Raw genomic sequence first — 17,361 nt, 5'->3', positions numbered from 1 at the left:
AAATATACTTTGACATGCAGTAATTATGAAGCGAGCCACATATTTGCAGGACATAAGTGTGATATATTCCACTCGTAACAGCTGATTTGGTGGCTTGTGACATTATTGGCATACTGTTTCCAAATAAATTATACATTTCAGCATATAAATTCTTGATTTAGCATAGTGTCTTAATAGCTCAAGGATAGGTTGGAAAATCAAACCTCTGGCAAATATTTGCGAAGTGGAAACATCTGTTTCAATTGTTGTGGGACAATTTATGCTCATTGTGGGGCAGCTAGGAAGCCAGAGCATTTTTGTAAACCTTTCCATGAATTAACATTTGACGCCTTCTTCCTCCTCTTCCCAAACTTCCTCCGTGGTTCTCGCATAACAGCCAAAAATTATTCTTTGACTTCCATGACTACCTTGTGGAAACCTTTGTAATGATCATGGCCCAACATTATAAAAACTATTTGCTCATCAGAGCTTTTCCAAAGTTCAGAATTGACCCCTTTAAAAAATGTTTGTCCCTAATGTGTATTGCCGGTCATTACGGCTTCAGTAAACTATGTATGCTGATGGAAAATGAACTCCTTTTTTCATTTAAAATCGCCGTGCTTTAATATTTCTAGGCTTTATTTATTTACTTACTTACTTTACTTTGAGTATTCATCTAATGAGGAAAAAAGTGAAAGGTCAGCATACTCATTCTCATATTTTGCCAAAAAGCTTTCTTTTTCATTTTGGAAAAAACATAATAAATATACCAAATTCTTTTTTTTTAATCAACATATAATATATTATTTGTTTCAGGGGTACAGGTCTGTGAATCATCAGTCTTACACCTTTCACAGCACTCACCACAGCACATACCCTCCCCAGTGTCCATAACCCAGCCTCCCTACCCCTCCTCCCCTGACCCCCCAGCAACCCTCAGTTTGTTTCCTGAGATTAAGAGTCTCTTATGGTTTGTCTCCCTCCCCAGTCCCATTTTGTTTCATTTTTCCTGCCCTTCCCTCTCCGACCCCCTACCCCGCCTCTCAAATTCCTCATATCAGAAAGATCATATGATAATTGTCTTTCTCTGAGTGATTTATTTTGCTTAGCATAATACCCTCTAGTTCTATCCATGTCATTACAAAAGGCAAGGTTTCATTTTTGATGGCTGAATAGTATTCCATTGTGTGTGTGTGTGTGTGTGTGTGTGTGTGTGTGTGTACCGCATCTTCTTTATCCATTCATCTGTTGATGGACATCTGGGTTCTTTCCATAGTTTGGCTATTGTGGACATTGCTGGTATAAACATTCAGGTGCACGTGCCCCTTCGGATCACTACATTTGAAGATATCAAACTCTTAAATCCACTGTTGGCCTTATTGCTGGGATAAATAGAGTATTTGGTTTTCCATTGGCTTTTGGTCATGGCTCTTTTTCCAGTTTCTAAACGGAACACTAAGTGAAAGAAACAGAATATGGTCCTTGACCAGGTGAAGGTAAAGGTGTCTCAGGGGCACAGAGAGTAGGAAACATTAAGGTGGTCCTGAGAACCAGGGGACATGTGAAGAGCGTTAGGGATGAATCCAGTGGAAAGAGCCTCTTGATGATCTCTGAGAAACCAAACATGCTAAAGAAGTCTAGACCTTTTCATTAACTAGAGTACCCTGGAGACCTATAAATTAGTGCTTCCTGTCTGAGGTTTTATAATAATTCTTGTGCTTATGTCCACACAGTCTGCTCAAAGAATTGTAGATTTCAACATAAGCTGATTCATTATATGGGAACAGGTTCACATCCCTATGTATGAGGGACCTCTTAGAAAAATAAGAAACATAATGTCTTTTTCCTTAAAAAAAAAAAATGAAATGAGAGAATTTTTCCAAATCTTCCTCAAGACAGTACCTTCAGGACTTGCCTTTCTGTGTAATAATACACCCTGGAGAATGAAAATCTAATAGAAAAGGAGGGGAAAGCACAGGCAGAGGTGGTTAGGAGACTTGTATGAAAAATTCTGAGGTGTTTTGATGGTGTTACAACTCTTTTTTCTACTTACAAGGGTGGAATCCTGCCTCACAGATGGATGGAAGGGAGCTCTGAGGCCACACTGATTAAAGTCACATTAATTAATCACTTACATTAAAAAAAAATGGGACAAACAGGGTAGAAATCAAGTACATTTTAGTAAATGTCCCTCCACTCCTTTGATGTATCTCTTAGTACCCTCTAGTGGTGTCAGAGTAACATTTTCTTACATACATTAGTACCCTGCCAACTGGGATCAACCTTTTTAAGCGGTATCTCTATAAACTTTATCAGTGAGGTAATCAGGTAAAGATCCTCAAACATGACTCCTAAATATTTATCTTCATAGCTTCTACTGAAGATACTAGAATGGAAGAAAGGCCATTATATTCACTTTATTTTCAAAGACTAAGCAGTACATTTCTTCAGTATTTCCCCTATTTTAGAGCTGATGTAAAAAGAAACAGTTTAAATATGTTGGCAGTCTATGATGTAAGGATGTATTATATTTGATTTAAACATCACATAGTTTTGAAGATTTTTGTTCACACCTGTAAAACTTCCATTCTAAAACTACGCTTGGAAAGTTATAGATATTTGGTAATCAACAAATTGGTATGTGTGGGCATTGGGGCAGCGAGTCCTGCTCAAGCACTGCATGAAAACCCCAGATTATTATAGTCTTTGAACTTGTTCTGAATCCTTGTCCTGACTACATTAATTCATCTTCTGATCTTTTTTTTTTAAATCTGATCAATTTATCTTTTCTGCTTTAAGAAAATGTCAAAGAAAACTGTAAAGGAAGATCAGTAATTACAGGGAAAATCGAGAAAAGTAAATACAATAATTTTCAGAGAAGGCATCTACCTATAATATGGGATAGATGGTTAGAGATGCGATTTTCACACTATTCTTATAAGGAATTCCTGTAAACAGAGAAGAGAACGCTGAGCATCTAAGATTTTAACCTGGAGAAGGTGACCTTTTACCTTAAGATTTTTGTGGCATAGAAATGATTTTTTTTTTTTAAAGGAAGACTTCTGGTTATAAAAGTAATTATACATGCTCATTGTGGAAATTTTGAAAAATGAAGAAAAATATAGAGCAGAAAATACTAATTCCCATAATCATAACATGGAGATTTCTTTCTTTCCTGTCTTTTCTGCGTATGTTGGAATTTAGATTATATTCTGTATTTGTAACCAACTATATATTTTTAACAAGTAAGCATTTTCCTATCCTGTCAATGATGTATTATGTTGTATATGTTTCATAATTCATTTTTTCCATTACTGCCAGTCACTGAAGTTTAAGCAGTCATGTTAGTTACCCATGTTTTTAGCCTTTCAAGTTACTGTATGTTTTCTGTGACTTTACATTAAACAGACTAAGCCAGTCTATTTTTCTGGGAATGAATTAGCATAAATAGGCTCACTAAAAGTCTGAGTAGTTTTTAAGCGCGGGGCATCCAAGTGGTTACTGCAGCTCTGCATTCATATGCTTCCTTTTAAAGTCTAAGTGACTTTCCAAATGATTTGCACCAATTGTCTTAAAATCGAAGCACAGTGAATAGCAGTTGATGAGAAATGAATACTGTGGTTTGGGTTTTTGGAAAGCAGCCTCAGCCCTAATTTATGTCATGTCCATAGTGAGTCTTTGTTAAAGCACTGCTTTTTTCACATTCTCCTGCAGAATGCATGGTAGGTTATTGGTGATGGTAGCACACCTGTTTTTCTTCACGCTCAAACCACAGACCCCCTCGAGCAAGGCTGTTGCTGTAGCTTGTCCTGCTTAAGGCTCTGGTCTGCTTGCCCTGGGCACTCAGACTCTCCCGTGGCAGCATGCCTTGTAAGCATTGTTTACTTGGTGATGGCAATGGGATCATAGTCCAAGGTAACATTGTTATAAATGTGCAGTTTCTTTGTTACGTATTCTTAAATGACCTCAAAAGGAACAACATCTACAATGATGATAATGATGGCTAGCTGGGCTTTCTTACACATAAAAAGTTATTGGTTCATAATTCACTGTTAAATCAGTAAAATAAAAAAAAATTAAGTATATGGATTACTTAAAGGAACTTTCCTCCCTTATTTCCTTTTTAAAATTTTTATTTTTTTAATTTCTTAATTTTTAAATTTCAGTATACTTGACATACATTATTATATTAGTTCCAGGTATACAAAATAGTGATTCAGCAATTCTGTATATTACTCAGTGCTGATCATAAGGTATTTTTAATCCTCTTCACCTATTTCAGCCATCCCCCTACCCAACTTCCCTCTGGTAACCATCAGTTTGTTTTCTATAGTTGAGTCTGTTTCTTGGTTTGTCTCTTTTTCCCCCTTTGTTCATTTGTTTTGTTTCCTTCATTCTGCCTATGAGTGAAATCACATGGTCCTTGTGTTTCTCTGATTGACTTATTTCACTTAGCATTATGCTCTCTGGAAATCCATCCACGTTGTTGCAAATGACAAGATTTCATTCTAATATCCCATTGTATATATCTACACCACATCTTCTCTGTCCATTCTTCTGTCAGTGGATACTTGGGCTGTCTCTGTAGTTTGGCTATTGTAGATAATGCTTCAGTAAACATCTCGGTGTATGTATACCTTTGAATTAGTGTTTTTATTTTCTTTTGGTATGCCCAGTAGTGGAATAACTAGATCATATGGTGGTTCTGTTTTTAATTTTTTGAGGAACCTCCATACTGTTTTCCCCAGTGGCTGCACAAGTTTGCATTCCCACCAACAGTACATGAGGGTTCCTTTTTCTCCACGTTCTCACCAACATTTGTTTCTTGTGTTGTTGATTTTAGTCACCCTGACAGGTGTGAGTTGATGTCTCACTGTGGTTTTGATTTGCATTTTCCCTGATGACAAATGATATTCAATGTCTTTTCATGTCTTCTGCCCATTTTTTAAGTGGATTATTTGTTTTTTTTTTTTTTTTGGTATTGAGGTATACAAGCACTTCAAGCACTTTATATATTTTTGAATACTAACCCCTTATCAAGGTATATCATTTGCAAATATTTTCTCTCATTCAGTTGGTTGTCTTCTAGTTTTGTTGATTGTTTCCTTTACTGTGTAGAAGCCTTTTGTTTTGATAAAGTCCCAGTAATTTATTTTTGCTTTTGATTTCCTTGCCTCAAGGAACATATCTAGAAAAGTGTTGCTATGTCCGATGTCAGAGAAATTACTGCTTGTGCTCCCTTCTAGAGTTGTTAGGGTTTCAGGTCTCACATGTAGGTCTTTACTGACTAGCTTGCATTGAGCACGTATGGTGTGCCGGACATTGGGCTGTGTGCATTAGTTGTTTTTGAACCTGATGCTCAAGTTGGTGCTCTAATTATTCCCATTTATCTAACACACAGAAGAGTGAGACATAGAGTGTTTGAGTAGCTGGCCCCTGTGTTATAGAGCAAAGAAAGGGCAGCAGGATTTGTGTTTGCACTGTCTGTAAACCTGGGCTTCTACCAGCTGACCTGCCCCACCACCACGATGCCACTATAACATCTTACGAAGTCATTGAAAACAGACTGTCTAAGGAGAGTAATTCCTTTTAGGAGGCCACTTTTGAGTCCTCAGGTAATTTAAGGCCATCTTCTATCCTTTTAGTCATGAAGCTCATTTTGATGGCCTTCATTGAGCATGGATTCCTGCCTCTACCATAGTGTGTTCCCCAAATAAAGTGAGGACTCAGGGCACCAGTCTGCTCAGGCCTTACAGAAGAAGCGAGTTTCCAGCAGGAACCATTAGGATCACAAAGGATTTAGCAAAGAAGATTGGGAAGAAGATTCTGCTTTACCTCAATACAAATATGCTCATGTTGAAATTAACAAATTAAGAGTGAATTCCACCCAGAAGTTTGGCTTTGATGAGAAATGGTAAACCTTTCTTGAGAATTAAAGAGAAATTTTGGAGGAGGTTCGACACAGTTGTTGGAAATTGAATTTGACCTGCTAATGAATAAAACGTTACCACATATTTCTTATCAGGAGAACTCGCCTGATGGTTCCAAGTCCATCCTGTCAGATGAACCGGAGTGGATAGAAACTCATTGTGGGCCCTCTTAGAAGTTAGAAAGAACTGATTATCTTGCAACTTCCAAAGTGCCCTTTTTCTGAGTCACTCCCCACTCCCGTTCATTTTAGAGGTTGTTCCATTAGGAGTTATTGATGATTTGGGTGCAACTAATTGAGCAATTACGCAGTAAGCAAATGAATTTATACTTGATTTTAGAGGTCACTGTCTTTTTTTTTTTTTTTCCAAATTGATGTAAAGTGGACACAGTGTTGCATTATTCAGGCATATAACTGAGTCTGTTTGCTGTGCCATGCTCACTCAGGCGCAGCCGCCGTTGGTCACCACACGATGCTGTTGCAGTACCATCGACTAGAGTCCCTGTGCTGTGCCTTTCATCCCGGTGACTTCATATTTCCATAACTGGAAGCCTGTATCTCTACTCCCCTTCACCCACCTTGCCCAAACCCCCACCTGCCTCTCCTCTGGCAACTTTCTTTTGTTCTCTGTATTTAAGGTATATTCCTGCTTTTTTGTTTGTTTGCTCATTTGTTTTGTTTTTTTAGATTCCATATGTAAGTGAAATCGTGTGGTATTTGTCTTTCTCTGACTTACTTCTCTTAGCAGAATACTCTCTGGGTCCACTCATGTGGTCACACATGGAGAGATCTCATTCTTCTTTATGGCTGAGTTATCGGCCACTGTCTATACCACATCTTCTTTACCCACTCGTCTTTTGGTAAACAGTTGGGTCACTTCCATATCTTGGCTATAGTAGATAATGCTGCAGTAAACATAGGGGTGCGTGTATCTTTTTGAAGTAAGGTTTTTATTTTCTCTGGATAAATTAGAGGTGACCTTTGTCTTCTAACTGCATACCTGGCAATAAGCTAAGCAGAAAATTCACAGGGATGGTTTGAAAGGGGTGAACTCTTTGTTGATGTCTGTTTTTTTCTCTATTTATTTTTAAGAAATCAATGAATGTACTGTGAATCCCGATATCTGTGGAGCAGGACACTGCATTAACCTGCCCGTGAGATATACCTGTATTTGCTATGAGGGCTACAGGTTCAGTGAACAACAGAGGAAATGTGTTGGTAAGAGACGCTTTTGATAGATGAAATTATTAAATACCAAATATTTACACATTAAGAACATGTTTTATGTAATTATCATGGGAAATGTTATTGTGTTTAATTTTTTTAGATTTTTATCCCCAAACTAAGAGAGCCCAAAAAGAGGTTTATTAATCTTCTGGGGTGCTCTTGTCTCCTGGTTCAATGTACCTACCTACCTACCTGGCCAAATGTAATATAATTAGATAAAGGTGGAAAAAATTTTTTTAAAAAGATGAAGGTGAAAAAATGTCCAGAGGTTTCTAGGTATAGTAGAATAATATAAGAAAATATAGAACAATAAAATGGTAGAAATAGCTACCTACAAATATGTATTTAGCGAAATAAAATTAATATGTGCTGCAATAAAGACTTACATTCATGTAAGTGCATAAAATCTGATTGCTAAAAGCAATTTCTAAACTGAAAACAAGCTGACAAAAAAAAGAAAACAAGCTGACACAAAGCTGTTAATGAATCTACAAAACACAGGGTCTTGTACATCGTTCTTTGGAAAAAAATGTATCTCCGAGGTATAGTAGCATTATGGAAATCATTTGAGTGCATTATGTTAACACTAAATTTAATTTCTCTCTTTTTTAGAAAAAGGAAATTCAGCACTAAGAGTTATAAAGCAACAAAGGCGTAGGCGCAATTAATAGAAAGCAACAAAGGCAAAGACCCAATGAATGTGGCTTTAGTGTGCTAACTGCCGTTCTGCAGGCTGTGTTACTTATGCTGTTTGGTTTCACATGTACATGTGGGTTAGGTCAAGGGAAGAATCCACCTGCTCTCTCCCACAGCTTTTTCTCTTGAATTTGCATACATACATCCTATTATTCTGTTTGGAACCCTGGAATATGAAGCTGAGAGGGGCAGTTACGATCTGGTCCAACTTCACCCACATGTGCAACAGAAGAATCCCTTTCAGGATATTTCTGGCCACCTCTGCTGAGCTGACCTGGGAGTCACACAGCAAATTTCAGCACTTAGATGACTTCATGAGTCTGGCAGGTCCTTCTGCATTGACCCAAATCTGTTTCTCAGAAACAACAGTGCCATGCTTGTAGTTTTGGCTCTTGAAACAATACACCCTGTTCCTAATAACCATCCTTCAAGTACCTGAGGGCTATGATCATGTCTCCTCTTACTGTTCTCCTCAGTTAGGAAGATTTGGCGCACAGGGTATAGTACACTGGTATTTTATGGACAGGGAGACCGAATTTCATGCTACACTGCACTAATCCTTTTATCTGTATTTTTGTTAACAGATATTGATGAATGCACTCAGGCCCAACAGCTCTGCTCCCAGGGACGCTGTGAAAACACCGAGGGAAGTTTCTTGTGTATTTGCCCAGCAGGATTTATGGCCAGTGAGGAGGGTACTAACTGCATAGGTAATGGCAGTGTTCTTCCTGATGCATAAATTCCCAGATCAGGTTGTTAGCTCCCCTAAGATCCCATCAATCTTATTGCTTATTCAGGCAACCCAGAATTTATTGCTGAACACCTTTTATGACATAGTCATCTGCTAGGTACTGGAAAAAATAAAAATGGAATCTTTTTTCCATCACTTTTGAATGAAGGGTGTCCACTGTGTGCGGAGCCCTAGGTGGTAAATGTTTTGGGCCCCCCATAAATCAGAACCACTCAATTTTTGAAACATGTCAAACCAATTGAAGAGGTGGTGGTAGGAATAGGTTATTTTATTCTTGTCTTCAAACTGACCGGGGAGATGGGAGAAGTTTGAAATTCTATTCTGAGAAATAAAACTTGACGATGTTTTCTGCTTCACGTAGATGTTGACGAGTGCCTGAGGCCAGATGTGTGCGGGGAAGGGTACTGCGTCAATACTGCAGGGGCCTTCCGGTGCGAATACTGTGACAGCGGGTACCGCATGACCCGGGGAGGCCGTTGCGAGGGTGAGTCGCAGGGTGCACGTGAGCTTGAAATGCAGGGCTGGGTCCACAACCAAGGCTGCCAGGCACCCAGCCCGGGACTTGCTTTCCTCTGCCCTTGTGTGTGCGACACGAACTCATCCACACTCCTCCTGCCTTCTGACTCACAGCCTCTTTGCCTCTCCTCAGTGGCTTGGTCCAGATTACCATCCATCGTCCCATTCTCCTTGTTATCTACTTCAGCAACTGCCTTCCCTGGCATTTAGAGTAAATCACTTTGGAATAATTAATTGCAGAGTATCTTAGCATAAACCCAGACTTAATTCCAGCTTCTGGATCTTTCCTCTGGGAGCGTGGTACAGGCTTACCCACTGTTGACGGTTAGTTTCCAACCTTTTGCCTCGTTACATTCCTTTTGTGTGTTTTGGGACTAGCTCACCAACCCTCCACAGAAGCACCGTCTGACTAACTGCAGGTCACATTCCAGAAAGAGATAAAATTTCTTTATTATTGACCACAGCAATGAAGTTGCTAGTGTTGCTAATGTTGTGTTAAAAAAAAAAAAAAAAAAAAAAGTTCTGAAAAGCTTTTAGAGCATGGCCAGAATGATTAACCCCTTAATTTTTCTGCTCATGTTTACGTCCCAGTTGCAAAGGTTCTTTTTGCAAGAGTTATTTCCATGAAGAAATGTATTGCGCTGCCTCTTCAGTGCTGCGTGGGTGGCTGCCAACAGAAGAGTGGCGGAGTCCCTGAGCACATGTCTGAAGGGCCAGGCTGCTGTGGACGGTGCTGGTTCCATGGGGCTCTTTGCCTGCCTGCCCGAGGAGCAGCCTCTTTTCTAACGTGGCTGGGCTTCCAGGCCGGGGCAGGGACAGCCACACTGAAGCAGGCTGCGCTCAGCTGTCCCTGGCTCCTCTGGGTTGGTTTTCTTCATGATCTAATGACCCGCGCTCGGAGGGAAAGCTAATTTAAGATGTTTTTTGGCAGCCTGCACCTGCCTATCCGCCTGGCCTCTTGTTCAGCCCCTTGTATTCTGATCTGGAGAGAAATGGGAGCATTTTTCATTACTGAGTCTTCGACCAGCTCGGATCAGAATGGAGCTATAAGGTCTCCTCTGGCAGCCGAGGGCCGTGGGACAGCAAGGGGTAAAGTGTCCCCACTCTCCTCTTACAAGGGACCCTCCCTGTGCCCCTGAGAGGCAGCATGCCCAGGAAAGGGCAGGACACTGGCCTTGGCTCCTGGCTCCCACGCTTAGGAACTGTCTGGCTTGGAGCCAGTGACTTAGCCCCTTTGAAACCTGTGAAATGGGAGCCACAAAGTTAACTTTCCGGGCTATCGCAAGAATAAATGCATGCTGTCGTGTCTTGTGTGGTGCCTCTCGCCTCACTGGTTCTCAAGAACTCTTAGTCTCTGGAAACCTCCCCCTTTTCCTGATGATGTGTTTTTGCAGAGACCTTCTCAGTACATCTGTATCTGTGGGAGTGGTTTTGTTGTTGTTGTTGTTGTTGTTTTAATCGCGTGGGTTTACCTGACAAGCATGGATGTGCAAAGCAGCACTCCCCAGAGAGGTCAAATGCTGATTCTTAAGTTCTGCCTACAGTTTCAGGATGGGAAGAGAGGACGTTTAACTAGTAACTGTGGCATAGGGATGGAAACTGGGAAGGAGTAGGAAAGAAATATGAAAGCTCTGTAAGCAAATGGGAAGCAGTCAGGGGACTATTCAGGACCATTCAACGTGTGGAAATGAACAGAAATACTACCAGGGTTCCCTGAGTAAATAATATTATAATTCTATCCCCATGAAATGGCTTGAAAAGAAGAAAGAGCCAAAAAACATGGCTGTTTTCTAATTTCGTCATGGACCGGAACCAAAGGTCCCCAGGTTTCTGGCTCACCAAAGATTTTCTCAGCTGCCACTAACAAAGCTGCTTTCAAACAGCGCCAGTCTCCAAGGAATCTATTGTAGTTCACAGACATTATCTCATGCGTCCTTACTTTGCTCAGCTAAGGTATTCCCGGGCAGGTAGTCCCTCATCTACGGATGAGGGTACAAGCAAGCAGAGGTGAGGGTAGTGGGAAGTTCAAGGATGTTGTCTTGTATTGCTTAACACTGCGCCTTATTTATTGGACCAGGCTTTTTCAATGACCTTCTCTGACTTAGCAGTTGTAGTTCTATTAAAAAAAAAAAATTCTTTCCAGAGAAGAATGTAATGCTATTTGGAAAATGAACCTGGCAAGCATCATCTTTTTGTAGAACAAGAAGTCCCAGAACATCTGACCTTAAAAAAAAAAAAAAAAAAAAAAAGAAAAGAAACACTGTGTGTCATTGTCTATTGGCAAGGATTTTTCGCTGATAGGGAAAAAAAAAAATTACCACACTGACCTGTGCTGTTCTATTAATATCACCCTCAACTTTTTTACTTTGAGCCTCTTTTTTACTTTAAGCATCTTTTCACACCCATCTAATGATAAGGGGGAGATAATTTTTGAAAATTTACCAGAATGTATGGCTGTGGCCACTATTATTTCTTTTACTTTTCAGCTTCTGTCCTGAAAATTTTGTCTCTATTTTAAGTGTGATCAGGGGTCCTATATACATTTTAAATGAGAACACTTAGACATTAAATCCAGTCACATGAATTCAGTATCCAACTCTAGAAAAATGATTATTTCCAATGGGACTGGTACCCATGGTACCACCCGTTATGTTAAACTCTTGAACCATTTCCTGTCTCCTTCTTTTCCCCCATTCTGTTGTTCTACCATTCTTCAGAATGCCTGAAGTCACTGTAGTAGCTCCCTCTGCCACAGCTCCAGCCAGATTGAAGGTGTTTTTTTTCCAACGCACATTGAAAAGAAAAATGATGAATAACTTCAGTTAGCTGTGAATGTGAAAAATAAGGTGTATTTTTGTGAGGAAATATTACCCTGTGATCATATCACCATGTTTTCTGGAAACTCTTGGAAATACTTGATGAGTTCATTCTCTCCTAATGTGTTTTTTCCACCTCCAAGGAATTCCTATCCTATGAAAACTTTTAAAATATTCAAACCCAGGGTATTCTTGGGCCCATGAAGCCAGAGCAAGGATTTCCCTAGAGCATCCATTGTCTGCAGAGAGAGCCTCTGGCCAGGTGGATTTGTGGCTTCGTCATTCTCATGCCTGTTTGTTACATTTCTATCTGGCAAGCTGCACTCTTGCCTCAAAGGTTTGATGTTCCAGAAGCAGCCACAGGGTGAGAGGTCTGACCCTGCCAGTTGGGCATTTGGGGCCAAGTTCCTCTTTTGAATGTGTGTAAATATTTTAATCAAAACACACCTGGCCATGCTTTATCCCTGTGGTGTTTAAGTGTAGACAGTGTTTGACTTACCTACTTAACGTTTTCTCCGTCAAAATGTAGATAGAACACACCTCCCCCACCCCACCCTCCACTTCATCAGCAAAGTATGTTTTTGCTTCAGTAGTCTGATAAAAATGTTTGTGACCTGGTTTTTTGGTTTTCCAGATATTGACGAATGCTTGACCGCAAGCACTTGTCCAGATGAGCAGTGTGTGAACTCTCCTGGGTCTTACCAGTGTGTTCCCTGCACAGAAGGGTTCCGAGGTTGGAATGGGCAGTGTCTTGGTAGGTACTAGAGTGTTCTTATCATGGTCTCGTTTTCTTCTGTCTAGTGCGTTTTCTGAAAGAGTAGTATAATGCCAAGTGAGTCCACGTTCAAAATTAAAAAAAAAAAAATGGAATATAACAACCTTATGTCCTTCTGAGAAAATTTCTAAGCAGTGTTCTAAGTAAGTTTTAACCAGGGGAAAATATAAGAAAGCAAGTTGGCACAAAGAATATGAGATTTTATCTGGAAGAAATCATTCTGGTGGGAGCAAATTGTCCTTGATGTGATGAATAACCAATACCAAATAAAATAATAATCACCATAGAGTGGAGAGTGGTGGAGAACAAAAGACCAAAAAAAGAGAGAAAAGGCATAAGAAGAAGCAAGCTACTAGAGGCTAGTAGAATTAGGAGCATACAGACACAAACATGCAGCAGAAGTAGAAAGAGAAATCTTGATGGATTGCCACGCCTCTTAAATTTATTCATTTAGGTATTGAATAAATACTTCATACCGACACCAGGCACTGAGGAAGATAAGCGACAGCTTTGCTTTGGTTCTAAAGAGCTTTTCCCCTTAATGGTTTTCCTCTCTGTTTCTATCTCTATGTCATCTTTTCCTTAGAAGCTGAGCTCTTTTACACTCAGTGCCAGACTCTGACGATGTGAGTTCAACTTCTCATTTATTCATACCTTCTTTCTTTTCATCCACAAATGCTGAAGAACTTACATAATATACCCAGAGTTGTGCTGAGTGCTGGGATACATTGAGGAACCAAAAAAAAAAAAAAAAAATGCCTTCCTCATTGCACTGTCTGGTGAGGAAGAGTGATACTGAGACATCTCAGAAATAAATACACAAACACAAATGAGACAGTGCTGGGGAGAAAGGTTCTGAGATGCTGTAAAAATGTGTCACAGAATAAGTTGCCTCTGGAAAATTCCTGATTGAGGTTTAACTGGGGAAGGGGATAGGAGGGAGATAGTTTTAGACAGAGGAAAGAGTATATTCAGGGGGTTTGTGGAAGGAGGAAGCAGTCATGTTCCAGAAGCTGAAAGGTGAGTGCAGCTGAAGGACAGAGAACAAGAGAAGATTTGCTGTAGGATGAGGGGCCCACCCCCCCTCATGTTATGCCAGACCCCCTCAGTCCTGTTTAAAGTGTTCATCTTGAACATTACACAAAAACTAATGATGTAAAAAAAACAAAAAAACAAAAAAACTAATGATGTACTATATGCTGGCTAACTGAACATGATAAAGAATATAATAAAAGGTTCATCTTTACTCATACATCTCTGGGAAGGACATTTAGATGTTGCAGAGCAGGCAGGCTAAGTAGTCTTGGCAGAAACAGTCCCAGTTTCATAGCTTTGGACTCATCACCAGGTTGCACAAGCTAAGCCTCTGTTTATGGTTCAGGTGGCCCTCTGCCCTGAAGCTTGTGCCCATCTCCGAGAGTGTCTGTCATTGGAATTGTAAGATGTTGATCTTTGCAAGAAGTGATTTTTTGTTCATTAATTGCTTATTTGATATGCCTTTGTTTATGTGACCAGTGCTGTCAGAACGTACATTTGGTTTTAATTTCCCGTTTGGCATAAATTTCATAGTTGCCTATCAAGATTCCACTTGTGTTCTCATTTTCACATACTGCTGCATATTATAATCCAAGAGTAGAGCCTGAATTTTACCTTAAGTAACTAAAATCCATAATAGTGGAATCCACAGCCCTGATTCATGACTTTACTAATGTAATACGACTGACCAAATTGGCAAGCGATTGCTCTTCAAGATAAATGCGTTTATCTAGACTGGGCAATAAAAAATAAATGAGTTATTATACCTAGATGTATGCAATCAGTCTAAGCGTGACTACTTTGCTCCGGTTTGGTGACGGAAACACAATACCTCTGTTCAGAGTAACTTCACTTCGCCAACCAGATGAGTAGGATCATAAGCAGAAATATTCGGTCACTGTGTAGTCGACCTAAGTCACAGAGTTACCCAGTTGTTCCAAGCACTAGTTTTCATTTTTGCCTTGCTAAGATCACATATTCCTATGAAAAATACACCGTGTACTTTTTCCTTCTGCCTCGGGTAAAATTTCAGGCTCTGTCATCTACAGATGAAGCTTCTCTTCCGTGATATCGTTTCAGTTCCACTCACTGTTCATCCTGGACGTGCAGCTCCTCTAAAATTCTCGGGAGGACTTTTGCAGATTGTACCAAGAAGGATCCGTCTTCATTTTTTATGGTAGTAGAGCTCTCACACGTTAAAAGTTGAGTGTGACAAAAAGTAGATAGGGCAACGTGCTTTTCTGTTCTTACTGAACCAATGAATGAGTTAGATTTTTCTGCTCAATTCTGACCACGCTACTGAATACCCAGCCATGCTGCCTACATTTTAGTTCTCACCCTTACCTTCCTGGTGCTCTAAAATACCTTTTAGAAGGTGTAGTCATTACTTAAGCTTATCACTGAGTTGAGGTCATGGACAACAACTTGGCTATATATTTATTCGTTCTGTTTAACAGCTGAGTGCCTACCCAGAGGCAGGCATTTTTCAAGACCCGGAGGATTGAGAGCAAACAAAATAAAAGTCCTCCCCTCATTGCACTTGTACTCTAGAGCTCACATTATGCTCGCAAATAAACGAATCGGCAAGCAAAGCATATGGTATGTCAGATGCATGTTGAGTGCCACAAAGGAAAAAAGAAAGAACAGCTTAAGGGAGACAGAGAGTGTCAGAGATTTTATGAGGGTCAAATAATAAGTTATTTATATGGTGTTCCTTTCTATTTGTTTTTGTCTCCAGTGGTTATTTGGGACTAGTTTATGGCTTTATAATATCCTCGTAGTCCAGATGATTTCAGGTACATCGATAAGACTCCCCCCTCCCAATTTTATATATATGAGAACTTAAAGACTTAAAATTTTCCCAAATCTCACCATTTGAAGAAAAGTCTTACACGTGGCATTTGTGAGTCATCTGTAGAGAAGATAATCCCTACCTCACAGGGGATTCTGTTCCATAAGTCTTCGTGTTCTCCTTTTTTGACCACCGTCCTCTCATGGACTGAATATTTTTAAGTTGTAAAATTAAAGCTGTACGGTGTTATATGTAATTCTACTTTCGTGTGGCATGGTGTTTATGGTTTTTTCTAAAGTGCATCAATCCATATGTTGATTTGAATTTCTTTTTTCTGTTAAATGGATTCATTACAAATTGAGAACTGCTATTTGGATCCATATGTTCTGCAGGGATTTGAGGCCAATTACACGTGCTTCTTTCACTGATTCAAAGGTAGACTTAGTGAAACTGTTAATGGCCTCCTTGTAGTCATGCCATGTGGGCTGGATCTCACTGATTGATGCTTCTCCCTGATTTATAATTAGAACAGAAATTGTTTGGGGCAGAAACAGGTCAGATGGTAGCAGGTGTTTTCTGGGAGAGCATGCTGTGTGCTAGTGTTGAGTTAGGGCCAGCCGATCCTTTATTCTCAATGGTTTATTGTCCACTTTCAAAATATCTATCCCTTGATGCTTTTTGGCAACTCTTGTTGGCTCCTCTGTTAACGTAGCTTCTTCTTTCAAGTTGAGGATTTCAGTCCTCTCTCGAAAGCCACTTTCATCATTCAACATTGTATTCCTTGGACCTCACATTCAGCCTGGAGTTGCTGCCCGCTGCTTGATCCCTGTCCCTAATGACTATCTCATCACCCTGGGTCCTAGCCGGTTCCAAATGGCTGCTTCAACTAGGCCTTTCTTGAGGGAAGCCAGCCTATCAGGAACTCAATTAGCAGGTTTCTCTTCACTCATGAACAGGCCCAACTCAAACCCTACGGAGCCATCCTCCAAAAGGCATTCTCTAGTATTTAATTATTTAAAGGTCCTTTCAGCGACTCTGATATAAAGATCATATTTCCCTGAATTTGAACAGATTTGGGGTTATATATGACCTCTATGAAGCTTGGTTTCAATACCTTTGAACTACTCTCTTCATGGGATTTACTGTCAGAATTAAATAAGCAAGATAAAGCACCTCGTGAGGCATGTGACACAAGGTAGACCCCACTAAATGTTATGACCCTTCTTCTCCCAACTCTGTTATCCTGCCTTTTACCGCCCTAAGCCTGAAATAGAAGAAGTGCGGTAATAACTGGTACTCGTCTAAGTAAATTTTATGTCGAGTTTCTACGTATAACTGTCTTTGACTTTCTTTAATAAGTTCATTTCCTGTAGTTCTTAAATCTCTCTATCTGATAGGAATTTCTTTTATGAATCTAAGTAATCTTAATCTCCTAGTTACCTTTCAACTTCCAGCATGTTTATTTAGGTGGGATCTATTTCTTGAGAACCACAGTGCTTCTCTGTAGGGTCATTGATCATCCCTAACCAATGTTTTACCTTCTGCAATGCTACCATCTCCATCCTCTTACTTCATTTTCTTGGTTCACCTTCACAAGACACAGTATCTATCACCTGGTCGATGCAGGCAGCTACCCCTCATTGAATTTACTTTATCTTGCTTTATAATGGAGTCTGTGAGAGACCATGTGACCTGGGAAGACAAATTTCTGAGATTTTTATCACACAAATCCTTCACTGTCAAACCATCATTAAGTTAATAGTGACTTTATGACTCCGATTTACGTTTTCTAAATGTAATGGGTCTTAGGCATCTGAAGAACTTGGTGTCATTTGATCTGACAAC

At 39.9% G+C, this 17,361-nt stretch overlaps 1 protein-coding gene across 11 annotated transcripts in view; it reads left to right on the top strand.

The window, feature by feature from the left end:
* Positions 1 to 17,361, top strand: part of LTBP1 (latent transforming growth factor beta binding protein 1) — a 398,263-nt gene that overhangs the window by 276,940 nt on the left and 103,962 nt on the right. For all 11 annotated transcript variants that reach the window (XM_032881895.1, XM_032881898.1, XM_032881896.1 and 8 more), the window contains 4 exons: positions 7,001 to 7,126; positions 8,416 to 8,541; positions 8,944 to 9,066; positions 12,549 to 12,668. In XM_032881895.1, coding sequence (XP_032737786.1) covers positions 7,001 to 7,126; positions 8,416 to 8,541; positions 8,944 to 9,066; positions 12,549 to 12,668 — 495 coding nt within the window. The remainder of the gene's footprint in view (positions 1 to 7,000; positions 7,127 to 8,415; positions 8,542 to 8,943; positions 9,067 to 12,548; positions 12,669 to 17,361) is intronic.

Source organism: Lontra canadensis, unplaced genomic scaffold, assembly GCF_010015895.1.
Source record: "Lontra canadensis isolate GAN:19392208 unplaced genomic scaffold, GSC_riverotter_1.0 scaffold78, whole genome shotgun sequence".
NCBI lineage: Eukaryota > Metazoa > Chordata > Mammalia > Carnivora > Mustelidae > Lontra > Lontra canadensis.
This window is presented reverse-complemented; position numbering and strand designations above follow the sequence as displayed.